At 42.3% G+C, this 19,496-nt stretch overlaps 1 protein-coding gene across 3 annotated transcripts in view; it reads right to left on the bottom strand.

Annotated features, from left to right (window-relative positions):
* Positions 1–6,383, bottom strand: part of Znf800 (zinc finger protein 800) — a 47,314-nt gene extending 40,931 nt beyond the window's left edge. For 2 of the 3 annotated variants that reach the window (XM_051175785.1, XM_051175787.1), the window contains exons 1-3: positions 5,858–6,157; positions 5,224–5,342; positions 647–742 (exon numbers count right to left, since the gene is read on the bottom strand). In XM_051175785.1, coding sequence (XP_051031742.1) covers positions 647–742; positions 5,224–5,284 — 157 coding nt within the window. In that variant the 5' untranslated portion in view covers positions 5,285–5,342; positions 5,858–6,157. Of the gene's footprint in view, positions 1–646; positions 743–5,223; positions 5,343–5,857; positions 6,158–6,333 lie in introns of those variants that run through there. The other variant, XM_051175786.1, reaches the window with a different exon arrangement.
* Positions 6,384–19,496: the final 13,113 nt, after the last annotated feature.

Here is a 19,496-nt window from a genome sequence, read left to right on the forward strand (position 1 = left end):
AGAGGCATAGAGCACTTAGGCTGCTCTTCCAGAGAATCCAGGTTCAATTCTCAAGCACCCACGTGGCACCTTTTTATAACTACACTCCTAGGAATCCAAAACCCTCTTTTAGCTTCTGTGGGCACCAGGAATGCACATAGCACACAAACATACAGGCAGTCAAAACATTCATACAAGTAAAATAAAATTTAAAAAAAGAAACAAAAGCTTAATAAATGTCTCTAAAGATACCAGGGCTAGACCATGTCTTTTTTTTTCATCCTGTGCTCTAGTGAAGATATTGAAAACTCCAGAGTCTGGCAGGAGGTGAGTCCCCAACACAGAAATGATAAAAAATTAATCTAGGATCATATCTCACATATTTTAATATAATTTACACCCAAGTTTAAATAACCAGAATAACTGACTGCCTTAAGAAGTAACAGCATTTTATCTTAAACTATACCAGATTCCTCTAAGCTACAGTAAAAATGGTTAATTAATATTTAGTAGGTATTACTGAAAAAGAGTAAGGTCAATGTTTATTCATTTATCTTAAAAATATGACAAATCAAAGTATACTATAAAGAAAACCAATATATATATACCTTCTAGACAGTTTGTAATTACTGTGTGGTTCTAAAAAATATAACTAAAATGTTCATACCTGATCGAAAGCACTCAATTATTTGCTGAATACCAGATTTGGATGTCTGTAGTGGTTGCTGTAACAGAGGAGGATCTCCGGGCTCCAGGGTATAAACTACATGAGAAACAAACACACACCCCAACCCACAAAAAAAAAGGGTTACTTAAATCACTTTCTATTCAATCAAACAATAGTTTGGCAAAATTATGTTAACAATGCGAATACCTCCATATATTCATATATGTAAAATTCACCATCATCTTCATAAGACAAATGAAACAATGGAGGGACAACCTCAATCACGGTTAGTTATTAAGTCTAACACCAAATGCTTACTGCTTTGGCATGATTCAGTATAGATGGTTTGCCTTTTTATTCCCCTTAAAGAACGACATTTAACAAAAACCCTTAAGCCTATGGTGGCTTAGCCATACCCAGTAAACTCTTCCAAAAGCCTTAAAAATCACCTGACCAAGCACCCTGGACAATCATGAGAACAAAACTCAAACCCAACTAACTGCCTGTGAGAGAAATAGACAAGTGTACAAGTCCAGGCATACACAACTTTCATTGAAGTACTGCACAGCCCGGTATTCAACTGAGAGAAACTTCCCATTTCAAAGTCTTTTTTATAGGAACCAAACTAAAAGCTACAAAATAATCAGGTAACAGCTGAAAAGCACCAGCCAGCTCCACTACTGACAATGAAGGATGTCATTACTGTAAATAATAAAAACAGGGTATATAGACTGTGACCTATTTACATTAATGCATATTTATGCAGATACAGAAATACATACGTAAATTTAGTTGATACGGGTATGTGCATAGATAAGAGAAAGTTATCTTGGAAGGGTGCCAACAGAATTTAACAAAGGTTCTGTCAGTGTGGGTTATAGGATGCTGTTCACTTTCTGCCTCCCATGTCTATTACTTCAGAGCATACAAGTTAGGCATTTTAGAAGTAAAGTAAAAATACCTTTTCCATCTTAAAAAAAATATCACTTTCAAATCTAGTAGTCATTACTGTCCCCTCCCTTTTGCAAAATTCTCTATAAGTGGAAAAATTATATCATGTGACACAAGGTAGCAGAAAAGGACAACTGTGTTTCTATCAGTTGTCAAATAGACAGCAAGGTTGTAGTAAAGAAAAACTGGCCATTTAATTTTTTTTTTCAAGAACATAATGTCCTTCCCATCTAATGTCACTCTAACACAGGGACAATTCTCTCAGAATGGGAGTTGGTGCAGCAAGTTCTCTTCAATTGAACATGCTAAGACTGCTTCGCATCTGATCTGGAGAGCAATTCCATTTTTGATACAGAGTAGCTAAGGCTAAAGATCTGTGCATACACACAGAGCCTCAGCCTCTCCTTCATAATTCATACTCAAATAAGAGCCTCATCTCAGGACCACATCATTTCATCACATAAAACCTTAAGAAACACTTTAGGTACATAAAAAGAATATACACAGACAACTAACTCAGTTTGAATACACTGACAATAACTGCCAAAATAAAGAATTTAAGACTCCAGATGCACACTCCTGCGTGTCAATTGTGTGGCTGTTTCCTGAGGTATAACTAAGACAACTAAATGTTCAAATCTCTTTTCCTCTTCTCTAACACGGAGCTAACAAAAATACTAAAAAAAAAAAAAAAAAAAAAAAAAAAAGGAACTTCGCAATTATTAATAAGACAGGATGAAAACTAATCAAAAGGCAGCCTGGCATATAGCAAATGCTCAGTAAACAATCCAGTGGTGTCAGCAATATCATGTACAAACAACTGCTTTCCTTGCACAGAAAACAATCTTTTCACAAATGTAAGTCAAGTCAACCTTTAAGAGAAACATCAGAGGTTCATTAGCAGCCTGTTAGTGCTCTTCCCAATACTTGTATATGATAGCATAAAGCATAATTAGCTACAAAGAGAGTAGAAATCTACCAACTGTAGAGAACAAAGGTCTGGTTATAAGGGGCAAGAAGCGGAGAATCAGAGAACAGAAAAAATAAAAAAAGAACCAAAATAGAAAGAGTGCTCTGGGGAGAAGCACACTTTGTCAGGGTCCCTCATCCATGTGCATACTCCAGGAAACTCCCTGTAACATACCGCTTCCAACTGAGAGCTAGAGCAACGTTCTTAGTGACCACCCTCACTCAGAGCACTACCACCATAGCACAGACACACCCTGAGACAATATTCTAAATAAGCCTGATGCCTTGCCTTTGCATGGACACATTTACTTAGCAGACATATCTGTGCAGCTCTGCTCCCACTGTTACAATATACTTTATCATTTGAAATGTATTTGCAAATTGTGTGCGTGTGTGCGTGCGTGTGTATGAACATGTTATTTTCTAATGTATTCTTGCATATCCTGTCATCTGTTCCAAGATCAGACTGATCCAGTTTACAAACATTTAAAACAAAATTATCTCTCCCAACAAAAAGCACCCAAGCCCTCAGAACATTTTATTCTACACTCTTCCATATATATTTGTGTAGTTCTCACCTGTCTTTTAAAAAAAAAAAAAAAAAAAAAAAGTTCCTTAAAGATCTTTCTAATTATGATATCTAGGAATTGCTTACCACAAATATAAGTTGGGGGAATAGTTGGAGAGCAAAAAATGGAATTAATTGTTGGGGGAGGTGAAAAGATAACAGAAAAGAGATTTTCACATACTGATAAATGATTAACTGCAAGATGGTTACATCAGAATCGTTGTACCATTGTACTTTTAACTTCTGAAAACTTGTATCTAAAAAAATTTGTTAATGTACATATACTGGCAAACTTCTAATGCCACCTCTCACAATAAACCAACCCATTTCATCAAAACATAATGGTCTCTTCAGGAACGTTCTCGTCTGAGGTCTCACCCTCTGTTGGTAATCGAAATGAAGACAGACCACTCGTGAAAGCCCATTAAAGAATTTCTCCAACATCACATCCCCATCCGGCCATCTGAGGACATCTTAATCTCTATCACAGCACCCTTTCTCAGACCTGGAAATGTCCTCACTCAGTACACACCTTCCCTGAAATAACAATGACAATAAACTAACGTAAAAGTCAGCAAATGTCTAGCTGTCCATTGAAATAAACATTCCAAAGTATTTAGTTCTACCTAAGGAAGCAAATATTAATAAGCAGTAACTTTTAATTTTTTTAATTAATGATATTTACTGATTTGTAAATGGGGAAAAAATTCAATCCAGACTAAGAAATTAAATTCCAGAAAGCATTTTTAAAGGCATTGAAGTCTTTTAAATACTTAATTACCAACATGTACCTTAAATCATGTTCAAAATACCTATTTGTTTCAATCTATCTCTTCCCACTCAAGTTTCACCATTTATATCCTATTGCCTTGGGTAACACCTGGCACCTAAGAGATGCTCAATAAAGATTTGTTATAGAAATGAATGAGCAAACTAGTAAACGCTATTAAACTCCATGATGTGTAAGCAATACACCTTCACCTCAGACACACAAGACGTGCAGCACGGATAAGCGCTGCAGGTAGATGGGTCTGGAGCTGAATAAAAACGAGGTCCCATCCGACAGGCACCTGTTTTATTAGGTTACTACTGATCCAACAAAATACAACAGGCATGAGGCTGGAGCCAAATGGTTATTGTCATGTACAGCAACCTTTTCTCAAAAGACGTTTCTTCCCATTTTCCCCGTCTCAAGAAAATTATTTAAAATAAGCTGTTATGATCAAAATCTAAATACATGAGTGTAATTAAAATATTTCAATTAAAAGCAAGCCAAAGTAGAAAAAAAAATACCACCCCTGGTAACTTTTAAAGTGATAAACACTTGTCTTTGAACTATACTACAACAGCCTTTATTTGTAGTGCCAGTACGTTTTCCAAGATTCCCTTTTAAGGCCAAAGTTGTAAGAACCATCAATAGCTTACAAGTACAACGTCTATGAAACCAGAATTCACTAATATTTTTCATGAAAGTCAAAAAGTTTTTAACATCATAAATGTAACGGAATCGCTTCAACTTAAACACCTTAGATACATTTAAGTATTCTAAGTAATCTGCAATACAATAAATTCTACCCAAAACATTTAAATTATTTTTAAATTTAAAAAACCCGATTTTTCCCTACAAGCGCAACCAACCTTCTAGACCCAAACTAAACTTCTGAGGCTTGGGTGGGGGGGGGGATGATTTGGGGATAAGCATTATCCTATGGTTTAAAGAAATACTGCTCGGGAAACTTAGGGATAAGCAGTCTTCATGAAGATGAATGCTAGTATTCCACATCCACCACCTCTTTATCTTTGCCTTTTTCTTCCATTTTAAACATTCAGAGCGTGGAGTAAACCACTAACGGAAAGCCTCGAGAAAGGAAAAGAAGCTGACTGCTCTTGTGGAAATGATTGACGGTGACACTTGCAGCACTTTCTCTAGGGGATCAAGCAAGACAGAGTCTGCTGTGTCCACCAGGCTTTTAGAACGACGCGGTGCAAACAGGCACCCTGTTAGGTAGGGAAGACTTCTCAGACAGCCGTGAAGGCAGAGTGGTTCCGATGGAGGAGAGCAGAGACCCTGGGCAAGGAACGGACTTACCTGGTTCGCAGCATCCGTGATGGTGGTGGTCAGTTTGACAGTACTTGTCCCTCAAAGGCATTTTTAATGGGTGCGACCTATTTTCTTTTCACGGCGAGAAGCTCTTCATTGAGGCTTGGCTGTGGACAGAAGCACAAACCTGTCACTGTCCCTGAACTTGCCGGGGAGGCTGTGGCTGCAACCTCCACAGTCCATCGCTCCGTGCGCTCGCTCTCCGCTCGCCCACCCCAAGGCCCGCACCTTCCGCTCGGCAAAGAAACCGACGCCCGCCCGCCCGCCCGCCGGCTCTCTCGCCCGCCCGCCCGCCAGCCCGCCCGCCCGCCCGCCGGGCCTCCAGCCCCCAGTTCCCGGCACAGGTTCATCACCCTACCCGGAAACGCAGCGTCCGGGCGCGCAGCGCAGCGCAGCTCAGCGCAGCGCACGGCCGAGGCCTGGCGGGCTGCGCAGGCGGCTGCGGCCTCGCCGTCCGCGGGGCGGCCGAAGCGGCGCGCGCGGGGAGCGGGGGGCGCAGGGCGCGACGGGGGCCCCGCGCGGCCGACCAGCAGCCCGCGCCCTCCCGCCGCGCACGTGCGCCGGGGGGTCCTCCCTGGAGAGAGCAGGGTCGGGGACGCGCCGCCAAGTGCGCCCAACTTACTCAACTCCCGGGGACGAGCGGGGAGGCGGGCGGGCCGCGGCAGCAGCCGGGCGCACGACGCGGCCGAGGCCCCCCACCTGGCGCAGCCCGGGCGGGCGCCCCGCGCGGAGCCGAGCGGGCTGAGGCCCCGGCGCGCTCCCGGAGAGTCCCCCCGGCCGGCGGGCGGCGCGGACGCGGAAGCGCCACAGCTCACCACGTCCTCGGGCCGCGGTGATGGCTCAGGGCGGCCCTCGGCGCTCCGGGCCGGCGAGCTGGCGGGCGGCGCGCGGGCGCAGGCGGTTGACAGGGCGGGAGGGGGAACCGCCAGGCGTAGCAGCCAGCCCGAGGAGCTGGAACCGGAGCGGGCAGGACGGAGGCGCCCCTCTCCAGGGCAACGGCCGCGCCGAGCGAGCCCGGCTCCCCTCGGCGCCAGCCGCTCCACCTGCAACGGTCCCCCGGGCTTTGGAGAGGGGCGGGGAGCTGCGCGGGTCCCCCACCTGGGGCCGTTCGTTCGGGTAGCAGATGCTTCGGGCAACTTTATGGAAGTCAGTCCCTTTCTCTCTCGGCCGCCCCCTTCCCCCGGACAGCCCGAGCGAGCGAGCGAGCGAGCGAGCGCCGTGGAGAGGGCTAGGAAGGGGGAAGCAGACAAGTCTCCGGCTGCGACAGGGAGCGACTGACTGACCCCGGACGGAGATGGGGCGAGGGCAGGAAGTGACAAGCTCACCGAGTGAGTGGGGGGAGGGTGGCCGGCACGCCCGGCGGCGCGGCGCGCATGCGCCGGGCGGGCAGCCCCGGTGGGGAGGCGACGCGCGGGGCCGGCCTCGGGGGGCGACTGCGGGGCCCGGCGGCGGCGAGGGCGGCGGGCTGGGCGGAGGGCCTCGCCGGCGCGCGCCCCTGCGTGCTCCCCGCGCTCCTCCGCCGGCTTCGGAGCCCCGGCCCGAGGATGCGTGCGTCCCGAGGTGTGAGAGCAGCTGCAGGCACGTCCCCCCACCCGGGCACGCGCCGCCAGCTCGCTCGGGCACCAAACTGTTGCTCAAGCTGCTGCGCTTCGGCCCGACCCGAACCTGGCGGGTTGGGTTGCGAAGACGACGGAGAAAAAAAAAACAAAAGGAGGGAGTGTGAGCCCCAAGTAGACTGGATCTGAAAAGGCTGGCAGGTGTTGGCTAGCCAGCAGGCATGTTCGTGTGCCTTCTGGAACTTGGGAGACAAGAGGCTCCGAGGAGGATTGGTGCTCCAGCTGCGTTCTGATGGTGCAAACCTAAAAGTGAAGTTGGGTCACATGGGTAGCGCGCACTTTTCCTTCTTTGGCCCCAGCATCCTGCTTGGAAAATCCCCGAAGATCGAAGACGACCATCTTCTGTCAAATCTGCAAGCCTCTGGCTGCTTCTCATGGAGAGCAGCTGCAGCCCCCACCTTCTTCCCAACTCAGAATGGAATCCTTGCCCTTGCTAACTTCAAGTTTGTGACAGCTATTGGTCAGGATATTTTAGAGTGCCCATTTGCCCATATTTATCTTAACGTTAATGAAAAAACTCATCTAACTTCCAGTAAAGTTCAGGAAGGTAGGCTCTATGTGTTGGGTATTTTGCTTTTTCAGATGGTCTTGCTAAGTAGCACAGGCTGGCCTGGAACTCGCTGAGTAGTCCAGGTGGACCTTCGCCTGGGCACTTTCCTTCTCAAAGCTGGGGTTACAGGCTGGCCATCACACTCGGCTCTGTTTGTGAAGAAAATCACCAAAATCCATTTTGAAAATCCCAACGTTTGTAAACGGAGTTTGTAAACAGTAGGGGCTGTTCAATGGAATGATCGCATAGATCCTGTCCAAAATGGCATAGAAAAGTGATCTGCGCCTTCATAGTATATTTTATGGTCCTGTTTCCTGTCCCGTTGTCAAGAATTGCTACTTCTATGTGATGGTCTTATGCAGCCACTAAAAATCATATTTGGGAGTTGGGATGATGATACATTGTCGGTAAAGTGCTTGCAAGCAAGCACAAAAACCTGAGTTTGATCCCAGAACCCATACTAGACAAAATACAAGAGTGGAGGGCAGATGTAGAAAGACTGGGAAATGAGTGGGATTGGGGTGCATGATGTGAAGTTCACAAAGAATAGAAAAGTATGAGAAAAAGAAGAACCAAGTCCGTGGTAGCAGTGCACCTGCAATCCCCGCGCTAAGGAGACCGATACAGAAGATTCCCTGGGCTTGCCAGCAGGCTGACACAAGCAAATGCATGGATGAGGTCCTGGTTCAGTAAGACCCAAGAGCAACTGAAGACATACAACATGGACCGTATATCCATAGGTGCACAAAAATTGTATCTTGTGCTATTGGCTGTGTGGAACATGCTTAAACCAATATGTAATGGATGATATAATTACAGATGCTTTTGTCTGAATGAAGCATGAAAGACTTTAATAAGAGTTAATAGTCAATAGGGAAGCTATAATTCATTTTCCTGTTGCCTGTAAATAGTTAAAATTCCACTCTTTTAAATGGCTCTAATTATGTAAAGTGGTATAAAAAGTAAAGCACAAAAATATAATACAAAAATAGACACACCACTCAAAACTACAGTGAAAATACTGGAAGACAAGACTATCAGCATTGAAGATAGCTGAGTAATAAAATTTGAAGTAAAGTATTTTTGTTTCAAATGATATTTTTTCTTAATTTTATGCAATAAGTATACTTATCTTGTGTATAAAAATAAATGCTGAATTTTAATAAGCCAGGAAAGTATTATGTATGGAAATTTAAATGTTTGCTTGCCAGGTGTTATTTTTAAAGCTTGTTTTATGGAGACTGGAGAGATGGCTCAGTAGTAAAGAGCACTGGCTGCTCTTACAGAGGACCTAGGTTCAGTTCCCAGCATCCACACGGTGACTCCTAACTATAATTCCAGTTCCAGAGGATCAACCCTCTTCCTATGACTGCAGAGGCACCAGGTACATGTGATGCCATACTTACATGCAAGCAAAACACTCATACACATATAAATGGTTTAGAACTTTTAATAAATATCAATTGGAAGTGCAGTGTTACAAATAGCTGGTCATTAATAGAAGGTCCTTAGAACTGCTAAGAGTAAACTTTTTTAAAAATCTGAAAAATACATACTTTGTGAGAAACATATTAAACACTGGGCCATGGATTTTAATGATGAAAATAAACCATTGGAATTACCTAGTAAACCTTACTTTATACCTGAGAAAACAGACCTAAAAATACTAAGTGACCAGTAATAGCTGCTTTCCAGACCTTGGTAGTCCCTTACTATAGTGACGGTCTAATATCTAAGATGCATTTAGCCCTTAAGATGTTTTCAAGTACTAACCCTTTTAATCCATCCCATCAGCAATCCAGTGATGTTTCCCTCCTCTTCCATTCTGTAGTGAATGCAAAAATTACAGCTGGCAGGCAGTTGAGCCAACATCTGAAACAATTTGACATGGGAACTCATGAATTTAGCCACTTACACCGAATCAACACTTTATATCATAACTGTTTGGGATCGATCACATAGTATGTGAAGGATAAACCAATAGATCCCGCCAGCTGTGAAAGGTACAATATGTCAAGACACTACATAATCAGTAGGCATAGTGATGCCAGGAGGCAAAGGTAGGAGTATGAGGCCATTCTTATCTACATAGCAAGTTGATGCCAGCCAGAGCTACATGAGACCCCATCTCAAAATAAATAAATAAATACTAGTAGTACCTACATGAAATCAAAATGGAGTCGTTAAGTCACAAGCACTTAATTGACATTTCACGGTGCTCCAGAACGTAAAGAAATTTTGGATGCCTAGAATTATCACGTTACCTTCATGGGCTGCCTTCACAAACCATCCCAGGTAGGAGTGTGACCTGTACCCCACAGGTTCTAGTGGAACACTTTTTCCCAAATGGTGGACACTGTCTTGGGAGGTGTGAGAACTTTAGGATTCAAGGCCTCTCTGGAGGAAGATCACTGGAGTTGTGGAGGTGAAGGTTCTATCTGGTCTCAAGTCATTTTGTCTGTCTTTCCTGCAGACCATGAGAGAGACAGTTCTGCCATGTGATTTTGCTGCTGTGATGTTCTGCCTCACTTTGGTTCCAGAGCCAGCAAAGCCAAGATGTGTGATCTGGGGCCCCTGAAAACATGGCCATGGTCCCCCTACTGTTTGTTACAGCAATGGCTAGTCTGGCTAATAAATTATTACAGCACTATTTTTTTTTTTTTTTTTTTTTGAGACAGAATCCCACTGGCCCAAACTGGGATTCCATCTTAAAAGTCTAAAAGTACATCCTATTGAGTAGCCCAAATTCTGTTTTATGGTTTAGAGTTACTCTTTCTTATCCGCAGTGTTAGAGACTAAGACACATTCACAAACATAATTATTGCATACCAAGCCACCACCAAAGCATCAAGCCATTGTATATGCTCTAAATTTGCAGATCAGTAATTTGGGTTAGCCTTGTCTGAGTCACCAAGTTGCTGATGCTCTGGAGGCTTGACTGAATGTGTCACCTAGCTGGCAGCTAGTGCTGTCTGATGACTGGAATCCCCTCAGTGCAGCCTTTCATCCTCAAGGTGAGTAACTCGGACTTCCTCGTGCGTGCCGAAGTAGCATGCCAAGCCAGTCCAGTGAGAGCAGCTATAGGACCTCAGGAGTTACGAACATCATACCCACCGCGTGCTTTCAGTGAAAACAGGTGAAAAGCCCAGCATACTACGCTACATTCCCACAAGCAATGTGTAAGAGTTCCCGTTTGCCACACCCTCACCAGAATTCGCTGTTGTTTTTAATGATACTCATTCTGAGGTGAGGTGATTTTGAGAAGTACATATTCATTCTGTTTGTCAATTCATTAATTAGAGTGTTGCAGTTTGGGCTTTGGTGGTTTGCTTGGTTGGTTGGTTGGTTGGTTGTTATTTGTATATTCTAAACTTCAGTTCCCTATCAGATGTGTATCTGAAAAAGATTATTCATATTCCACGGCCATCTCCTCATTCTGTCCATTGTTTCCTTTGTGTCCAGAGCTTTTTTCATAACAATCCTATTGTAACTATTCCCTCAGCTTTTGGATCGCTTTTCAAAAGGTTCTTACCTATGACTACATTTTGAAAGGTTTTTCTAAGGTAGTTTGAGAGTACATTGTGAGAAATAAGAATTTAGTTTCATTCTTGTATACATGGACATCCGGTTTTCCCAGGGCAATCTATGGAAATCACTATGGAAATTCCACAAAAACTAAAAATTGAACTATCTTGAGACCCACTCCTATACCACTCCTAGAGATATATACAAAGGATCTTTTAATCAAAAAAACAAATCAGACAATGTATTTGATCAGTTTCCCCGCCACAAACTCCTCCCACATCATCCCCACCTACCCACCCACCCTACTCCATTCCCTTTCAGTCTCCTCTCTCTCTCTGCCTCTCTGCCTCTCTGCCTCTCAAAAATAAAACAACTAAAGAAAAGAACGAACACTAAAGAAATAACACGAACACATGCACACACAAAACCCATTAAAAAAAAGTTGGGAAGTATAATAGATAAGCAAAAGACAAGAAATGCCCAAACAAAGTAATGTGAGATGAAAAGCCTACAAAAATAGCATTGAATCCATTTTGTATTGGCCACTGCTGCCGACATGGGCCTACAATTAGTGTGGTTAATATACCCAGTGAGACTCAAGTGGAGAAAACTAAATTTTTTCTTGTAATCAGATGTCAATTGAAGAGAGCTTCTTGGTTATGGGTGGTGGTCCATGTGCACTTCCCCATCTCAGAGCTAGGACCTCATCGGGCTAGAACCTACACAGACCCTATATATGCTACCACACCTGTTGTGTCTGGAAGACATCATTTGCTTGGAGTTACCCATTCCCTCTGGCTCTTCCAATCTTTCTGCCTCCTCTTCTGCATAGCTCCCTGAGCCCTGAGGGGAGATGTTTGATGAAGACCTCCCATTTAGGACTGAGTGCTCAAAGTCCCTTACTTTCTGCACTTCATTCAGGGGTGGGTATTTATGCTTCCATCTACTGCAGAGGAAACGTTCTAAGGGTGGCTGAGCGAGCCTCTGGTTTGTGGATACGGCAGAATGTCATTTTATCACTATGTTCTCTTAGTAGTACAGTAGTATTTGGTTTTCCCCTAGGCCCAGGTACTATGCAGTCTCAGGTTTCAGGCCACACAAACAGTGGCAGGCTTACAGTCCATCTCAGACATGAGGTCCATCTTATGAAGCGGGCCTTAATTCCAGAGAGTGGTTGTGTCATTATTGCATCAGCGTGTCTTGCAGACAGGTCACCAGTGTAGATCACCAGATTTGTACCTTGGCTGATGGTTACCTTTCTCCTCTTGTAGTGTACAAAGTACTTCCAGCATCATGAACACTACTCAGGAGAGGTAAAGCCTCAAGTTAGGCATCAGCTCAGCCTCTCTGTATTCAAAGAGATATGTTGATAGAAGGGAATTGTTAAATTCCTAAAATTGAATGAAAATGAAATTACAATATACCAAATTGTGAGATTACAATGAAAGCAGTCCTAAGAGAAAACTCTATAGAGCTAACTGCCTGCCTACATCAAAAAAGCAGAGAGATCTCAAGTTAATAATGATGCACGTAATGGCCTTGTTAAAAAGGAAGCATAAAAATGTAGATGGGATGATATAATCTATTGGGTTGAAATTCTTAAAAAAACAATACAAAGAATTAATGGAACACATTTTATCTTTGGTAAAATTAAGGAAGTTGACAAAACTTTAGCCAAATTAACTGAAAGAAAGAAATGATCCAAAATAATGACATTAGAAAAAGGAGAGATTACAAAACCATTTCTCCCACCCCTGTGCTATGGAAATCTCACCTGAAAGGGACAAATTACAAAAGACAATGACTCATAAGGATACATTTAAAAATCTATAGTCTACTATAGAAAATCTAAAAGTGGAAAGATTATAGATTTATGTAACCTACCAATTTAAAAAAAAAAAGGTTATTTAAGCAAGTAAAAAAAAATCTTAATCAACAAGATAGAAGCAGTATTAAAAACTCTCTCAGCAAAAAAAGACCTAGGCTACATGGGGTCAGCACAGAGTTCTACCAGATTTTCATAGATAAATACAATAAATACACACCAATAACCCACCAATTATTCCCTTCAATAAAAAAGGAAGAAACAACTCCAAATTCTCTTCATGAAGCAAGTGTTTTCCTGATAACTACATACCAGATAAAGACTGACCCCCAAAACTTATAAACCCAATATCTTTGATGATTATAACAAAGATTTTCCATAAAATACATCAAAAATAGCATCTACCACAACTAAGCTTCATCACAGAGATGAAGGGTTCAAAATATGTAATATAATAAATGTAATTCATCACAGAAAATGACTCATGGACACAAACCACATGATCATCTTATTAGATACAGAAAAGGCCTAGAACAAAATCCAGAATTCTTTCGTTATAAAAATTCTAGAGAATTTAGAGATATAGGGGGCACAGCATATTAATGGCGATACAAGCTCACAACCAACATCTTGCTAAATGGAGAAAAACAAAGAATTTCCACTAAAATCAGGAACAAGACAAGAATGTCTGTTCTCTCCACTCCAGTACAATATAGCACTTGAAGTTTTAGCTAAAGCAATAAGTCAAATAAAAGGAGAGGTAAAGGGGATACAAATAGGAAAATAAGAAGTCAAGCATTTTTATTTGCTGATGTTATTCTACACATGAAAGACTCTACCATAAAACTCCTACAGCTGATGAACACATCCAGCAAAGTAACAGCATAAACATTAGCTAACCAAAGTCAGTAGACTTTCTATATACAAACAATGAACATATCAAGGAAAAAACATCAGAGAAACAATCCCATGTGTAGTAGCCTCCTAAAAAGAAATATCTTGGGGAAAAAATCTGATGAAAGAAGCATGACTTTAAAACATTGGTGAAAGAAAATGAAGATACCAGAAGATGGAAAGATCGTTCATGCTCATGGATTGCTAAGATTCGTTTTGTGAAAATGGAACCTTGAGATTCAACAAAATCCCCATCAAAATTTCAATGAAATTCTTCACGGAAATTGAAAACCTATTCTGAAATTTCAGGATGGAGAGATCTCTCATGCTCACAAATTGACAAGATTCTTCATTTTGTGAAAAATGTACAGATTTAACAAAATTCCAATGCAGTTTTTCAAAGAAATGGATGGCCGAATCACTTCTGAACAGTAAAAGCATTGCTAGAGGTATCACTCACTATTCCTTATTTCAAGTTATACTACAGAGCTATAGCAATGAAAAAATAATATTGGCATAAAAACGAACGCATTGATCATTGGAATAGAATTAAGGTCCAGATACAAGACCACACACTTAAAGCCATATTATTTTTGACAAGAGGCCAAAAATATGCATTGGAAAGAAAAGACCTTCTGACACATGGATCTGGTCAAACTTGATAGCCATATGTAGACGAATGAAACTAGATCTGTACTCAATTCTAAATAGATAAGGAGAAAGAATGTGGAAATACACTTGACCAAAATGCATTATAAGCATTAAGAGATTCACAAACATTAAAAATTGAACATTACTATAATGGAATTTTTCATTAAAGTACCGCTATCATAATCTAATTGTAGTAATAGAAAATTCATCACTAAATTCACACAATGTATTTATATTTTTCTCCTTGAACCTTCACAAAGATACTGCGTTAGACAGTATCCATTTTACAAATAAGGAAGCACCATGTCTGAGCTAGCATTAAATCTCAAGTTCAGAGGCTATGCTTCAGGTTACCTGCAATCTGAGGGTTCCTAAAATTTTAGCTATAGCTCAGACTTGCCTTGGAGCCAATGAGCTGGGTTTCTAACTGCCCATGAATCAGACTGTGTGGACTTCCCCAGGCAACTCGAAGTGAAGATGACCAAAACTGAGTTTATCTTCTCACCCAACCTGTTCTTCCCCTTCCATATTTTAATAACAGTGCTGCTATCCACTCAGCCACTCAAAGCAGAGCTCTGACTCCAGGGAAGGTTGGAAGGTTATAAAGCGATGAAAATTACTAACATAAGATCTCTCTCCTACTAACCCCTGGCATCTAAACTAGAAAGCTATACTATAAACTATAAAAATAAAATTTCCTGTCCAAATATGCACCATCGTTTTTTTACCCAAACTTTATTGGCCACTGAAATAATAACCTCTTTGGTCCTGGTAACCACCAATCACTCTAATATTCCACCACTCAACACACTCAATTATAGTCCAAAGGAGCAAAGAAGTTTACTGCTACTGATCTTTTTTTTTTTTTTTTTTTTTTTTAAGATAGGATCTCACACTGTATTCTGGGCTGGCCTTCAACTCACAATCCTCTTGCCTTGGGCTCCCAAGTATAATTATGCCTGGCTTCAAAATCCCCCTTGACTGCCAACTGCATACATATTTAAGATATTGACAAGAAGCATTAGTTTAAAACAGCCATTTTTTGGAGGCAGTAAACCTTAGGAGTTCTATCTCCATCACAGGTTTTGTTGAATTTTTGGTTTTGGTTTTGGTTTTTCTTTTATTCTGAGCATGTGAGAACTTTCCCAGGCTTCAGTGGCCTCAGCTAATTTTAGGGTTATGAGAAATCAGTTAATAAAGAAAACCCCCATAGAGCTAAACCACACTACACACTGTATGATGTTGCATCTTGTACTTGCTCAACGTCACATGCTCTATCCTCCAAACACACTGGATTCCTGATTCCTTTCTCTTTGGAGAACTTGAGAGAAAGGTTAAACTTCTGTACAAAAGGAATGTGGGACACAGAATTTTAGAGGAAGAAATATGATAGGGACATTAGTTATGTGAGTATTTCTATTAAAGTTGTACCACTTCAGACAAAGATTTTTCAACATGTGCACACTCAAACAGCAAATAAATGGCACCTCATGGAACTGAAACCCTATCTGGCAAAGAGTACCATCATTCAATGAAATGGCAGACTACAGAATGGAATCTCATAGAGGGCTAATATTCAAAATATGTAAAGAATTCAAAAAACTGGACATCAAGAAAACGAAACCCAACTTAAAAAAAAAACAAGAATTCTCGAAGGGGAAAATACAAATGGATGAGAAGCACTTAAAGAAATGTTCCATATCGTTAGCCATCTGGGAAATGCACATCAAAACTGCTTTGATATTTCATCTTACAATAGACAGAATGGCCAAGATCAATAAAACAAATTCCAGCTCATGCTGAAAGGCTGTAGAGTAAGGAATACTCATCTATTGCTGTTGGGAGTGCAATATTGTACAGCCACTGCTGAAATTATTATGGCACTTCCACAGGAAGTTAGGAAAATATCTACCTAAAGATTCAGCTATACCACTGTTGGGCATATACCCAAAGAACACTTCATCCTACCATAGAGATATGTGCTCAACCATGTCCATTGCTGCCCTATTTATAATAGCCAGAAATTGGAAACAGTCTTGATACCCATCTACTGATGAATAATAGCTGGGCATTAGTGGCACATTGCCTTTTCTCTCAGCATTCCAGAGGCAGAGGCTGCTGGATCTCTGTGAGTTTGAGACCAGCCTGGTCTACAGAGTGAGTTTCAGGACAGCCAAGGCTACACAGAGAAACCCTGTCTTGAAAAACCAGATGAATAATAAAGAATGTGATACACTTACTCAGCCATTTAAAAAATGACATGGTGGAGCATACCTTTAATCCCAACATTCAGGAAGCAGAGGCAGCTGAATCTATATGAGTTCAAGGCCAGACTGGTCCACAAATCAAGTTGCAGGACAGCCAGAGCTAAACAGAAAAACCTTGTCTTAGAAATCCAATAGAAGAGGAGGAGGAAAGAAAAATGAATAAAATTCACAGGTAAGTGGATAAAGCTAGAAAAAGGTTATCCTGAGTGAGGTAACTCAGACCTAAGAGGACAAATATGCAAATATGATATGCATTTGCTTCTATGTAGATGTTAGTTGTTAAAGTTTTCAACAAGAAAGTTATAATCCATATAGCCACAGAGGTTAGCGTAAGGGGATATGGGGGAGGCATGGATCTCCCTAGGAAGGAGAAATCAAATAGACAGTTATGGATGGTCTGGGGTAGGAAAGGAGGATCAAACTGAAGGGAGGGAAGAAGGGAGGGAGGCAGGGAGGGGAGAGAGGGAGAAAAAGAAGAGAGGCAAGGGAGGAAAAACAAGAAGGGACAGCTAAAACTAAGGGACATTGGAGGGGTTATATGGAAATCTAACACAATAAAATCTTCCAAAAATATGTACTCATATAAAGGTGGTCTAAATAAAACTGTCAAATAATGGGACAGAGCCTCAACTGGAAGCTTGCAGTGCTGAGAATCAGTTACATCTATTCAAGTCGTTGGCCAAAGAGTTCCCGTGGTGTGATGGTTTGAAAGAGATGGCCCCAAACGGGAGTGGCACTTTTAGAAGGCGTGGCCTTGTTGGAGGAAGTGTGTCACTGTGGGGGCAGGCTTTGATCAGGATACTACCTAGTGTGTCAGTCAACTTCCTGTTGTCTGCAAGATGTAGAACCCTCAGCTCCAGCACCATGTCTGCCTGCAAGCTGCACTCCCCTTCATAATCATAATGGACTGAACCTCTGGAACTGTAAGCAAGCCACCGCAATTAAATGTTGCTCTCTTTCTAAGAGTTGCCATGGTCTTAGTGTCTCTTCACAGCAATAATAAAACTAAGACACATGGAGGCCTCCAAACAGTCGAGGCTATTGCCAACACTATTGCTTTCCACAACGTGACAGCAAGGCCTGAAAATAACACCTGCCCAACTCATTGAACACAGAGAAGTCAAGCTGGTTTCTACCTAGAGCCTTCTCCTCTATGAACTACTGTTTATGCTACTGTGAGGCACTCAGCATGCTACTAGAGGAGAAAGGCAAACACCAGCCTAGCTGCAAACCCTTGAACTTACAATGATGACCTGCCTTCAAGATGTGCTACTGCAATAACGGTACAAGGCTTAAGGGATAACAACTATCTAATTGGATTTAAGGTTCACTCAGGGGAAACCCACCGGTAACACTACTGAGGTGGCCGAGAATCTGAAACCAGATAAACCAGAGACCTAGGGGAATAAAGACTACTGCTTTCCTAAAGAAATGTTGCCATAAAAGAGCTACTAACGACATTTTACTAGACTGATAGATGATTGCCTTGACCAGCCATCAACAAAGCTTCCTCTGTCAGTAGATAAGAACAAATGCAGAGAGTCATGGCCAGACAATGTGCAGAGTGAAAAACCTTCAAACACTCAGTCCCAAATGAGATGCGGCCATAAATCCCACCCTTGAGTCTCAGGGAACCCAACAAAGAGAAAGCGGAAAGAGGGTAAGAACCAGAGGGAATGGAGGACACCAAGGAAACATGCAAGGCCTTCTAAACACAGCAAGGCCAATGCACATACGAACTCACGGAGTAGCACGCACGTGGCCTTCAGGGGTTTATGCCAGATGGGTACCAGTGCTTTGAGGGGAAGAGGGCACAAGTCCATCTCCATACCCCGAGCTATCTCCAATGGATAATTGCTCACAAATGAAAAATTAGGTTTCACCAACAGAGTCTCGCTTTACACAAGCCACTTCCAAGGCCAGGCCCTTCCCCAGCAGTGGGTAACCAACGCAGGGAGCTCAGTGGCGCCTGCATGTGCCCCGTCTCATAATGCTTTGTCGGGGCAGTTTTGTTGCCACCTTGCAGATCTTTTGCATATATATATTTTGACTTCCAATTTTTTTTGTTTTGCTGGGATTTCTGTGTGTACAGACATGTGCATCTATGTGTTTCTTGTGTTACCCCCCCCCCCGGCTTTTTCTATGTTTGTTGGTTTTGCCCTAATCTGTTTTATTTTTTCTCTCTTACCTTAATTTTATTTTATTATTATTCTTTAGATACCTGATTGTTTTCTAACAAGAGAAGGAAAGGATATGGATTAGGCTGGGAGGGGAGGTAGGAAGGATCTCGAGGTAGCTGGGGAAGGTAAAACCATAATCAGAATAAATTTTATGGAAAAAAACTCGATTTTCAATGAAAGGAAAGGAAAATAGAAACGTTCCTAGCTGAAGGGAGCCAGTGACTGGGAGTGTACCTTTGAAGGTTGAAATCATAGTATGTTCCTTTCTCTCTGCCATGACGTAAACAGTCTCGTTGTCACCGTGTTCTTCCTTAGCATAGGCCCAGAATCCCTGAATCCAAGTTCTATAATCTGTCAACCACAGTGACAAGGTATTGCGGTTAAATAAGGATCAGGATAAACAAATAGGCCAAATAGATGTTTATTCAGGGAGAAATAACTTACAACCTAGGCAGATGAACACCAGGAAATTCCACCCGATGCTCTCCTGTCCGAGTCCTGCCAGCAAGAGACTTTTCCAGGCTCTTCCTCAGACCCTTTCCACAGGTCGCATCCGCCCATGGCTCCACCCCCCAATGGGCGTGGTCAGTGCCACAGAAGGACTATCTCACTACAACAGGGAACCCTTGTCGATACATGAGCCCCATGGACCCCTCATGACACATCTCCCACTGAGACTTCAGAACAAGATCTCTCCCCCAGCCCTCTCAATAGGTTACATCCTATCATCTATTCCCTGAGTCTTTACCAAAA

Source organism: Phodopus roborovskii, unplaced genomic scaffold (genome assembly GCF_943737965.1).
Source record: "Phodopus roborovskii unplaced genomic scaffold, PHOROB, whole genome shotgun sequence".
Taxonomy (NCBI): Eukaryota; Metazoa; Chordata; class Mammalia; order Rodentia; family Cricetidae; genus Phodopus; species Phodopus roborovskii.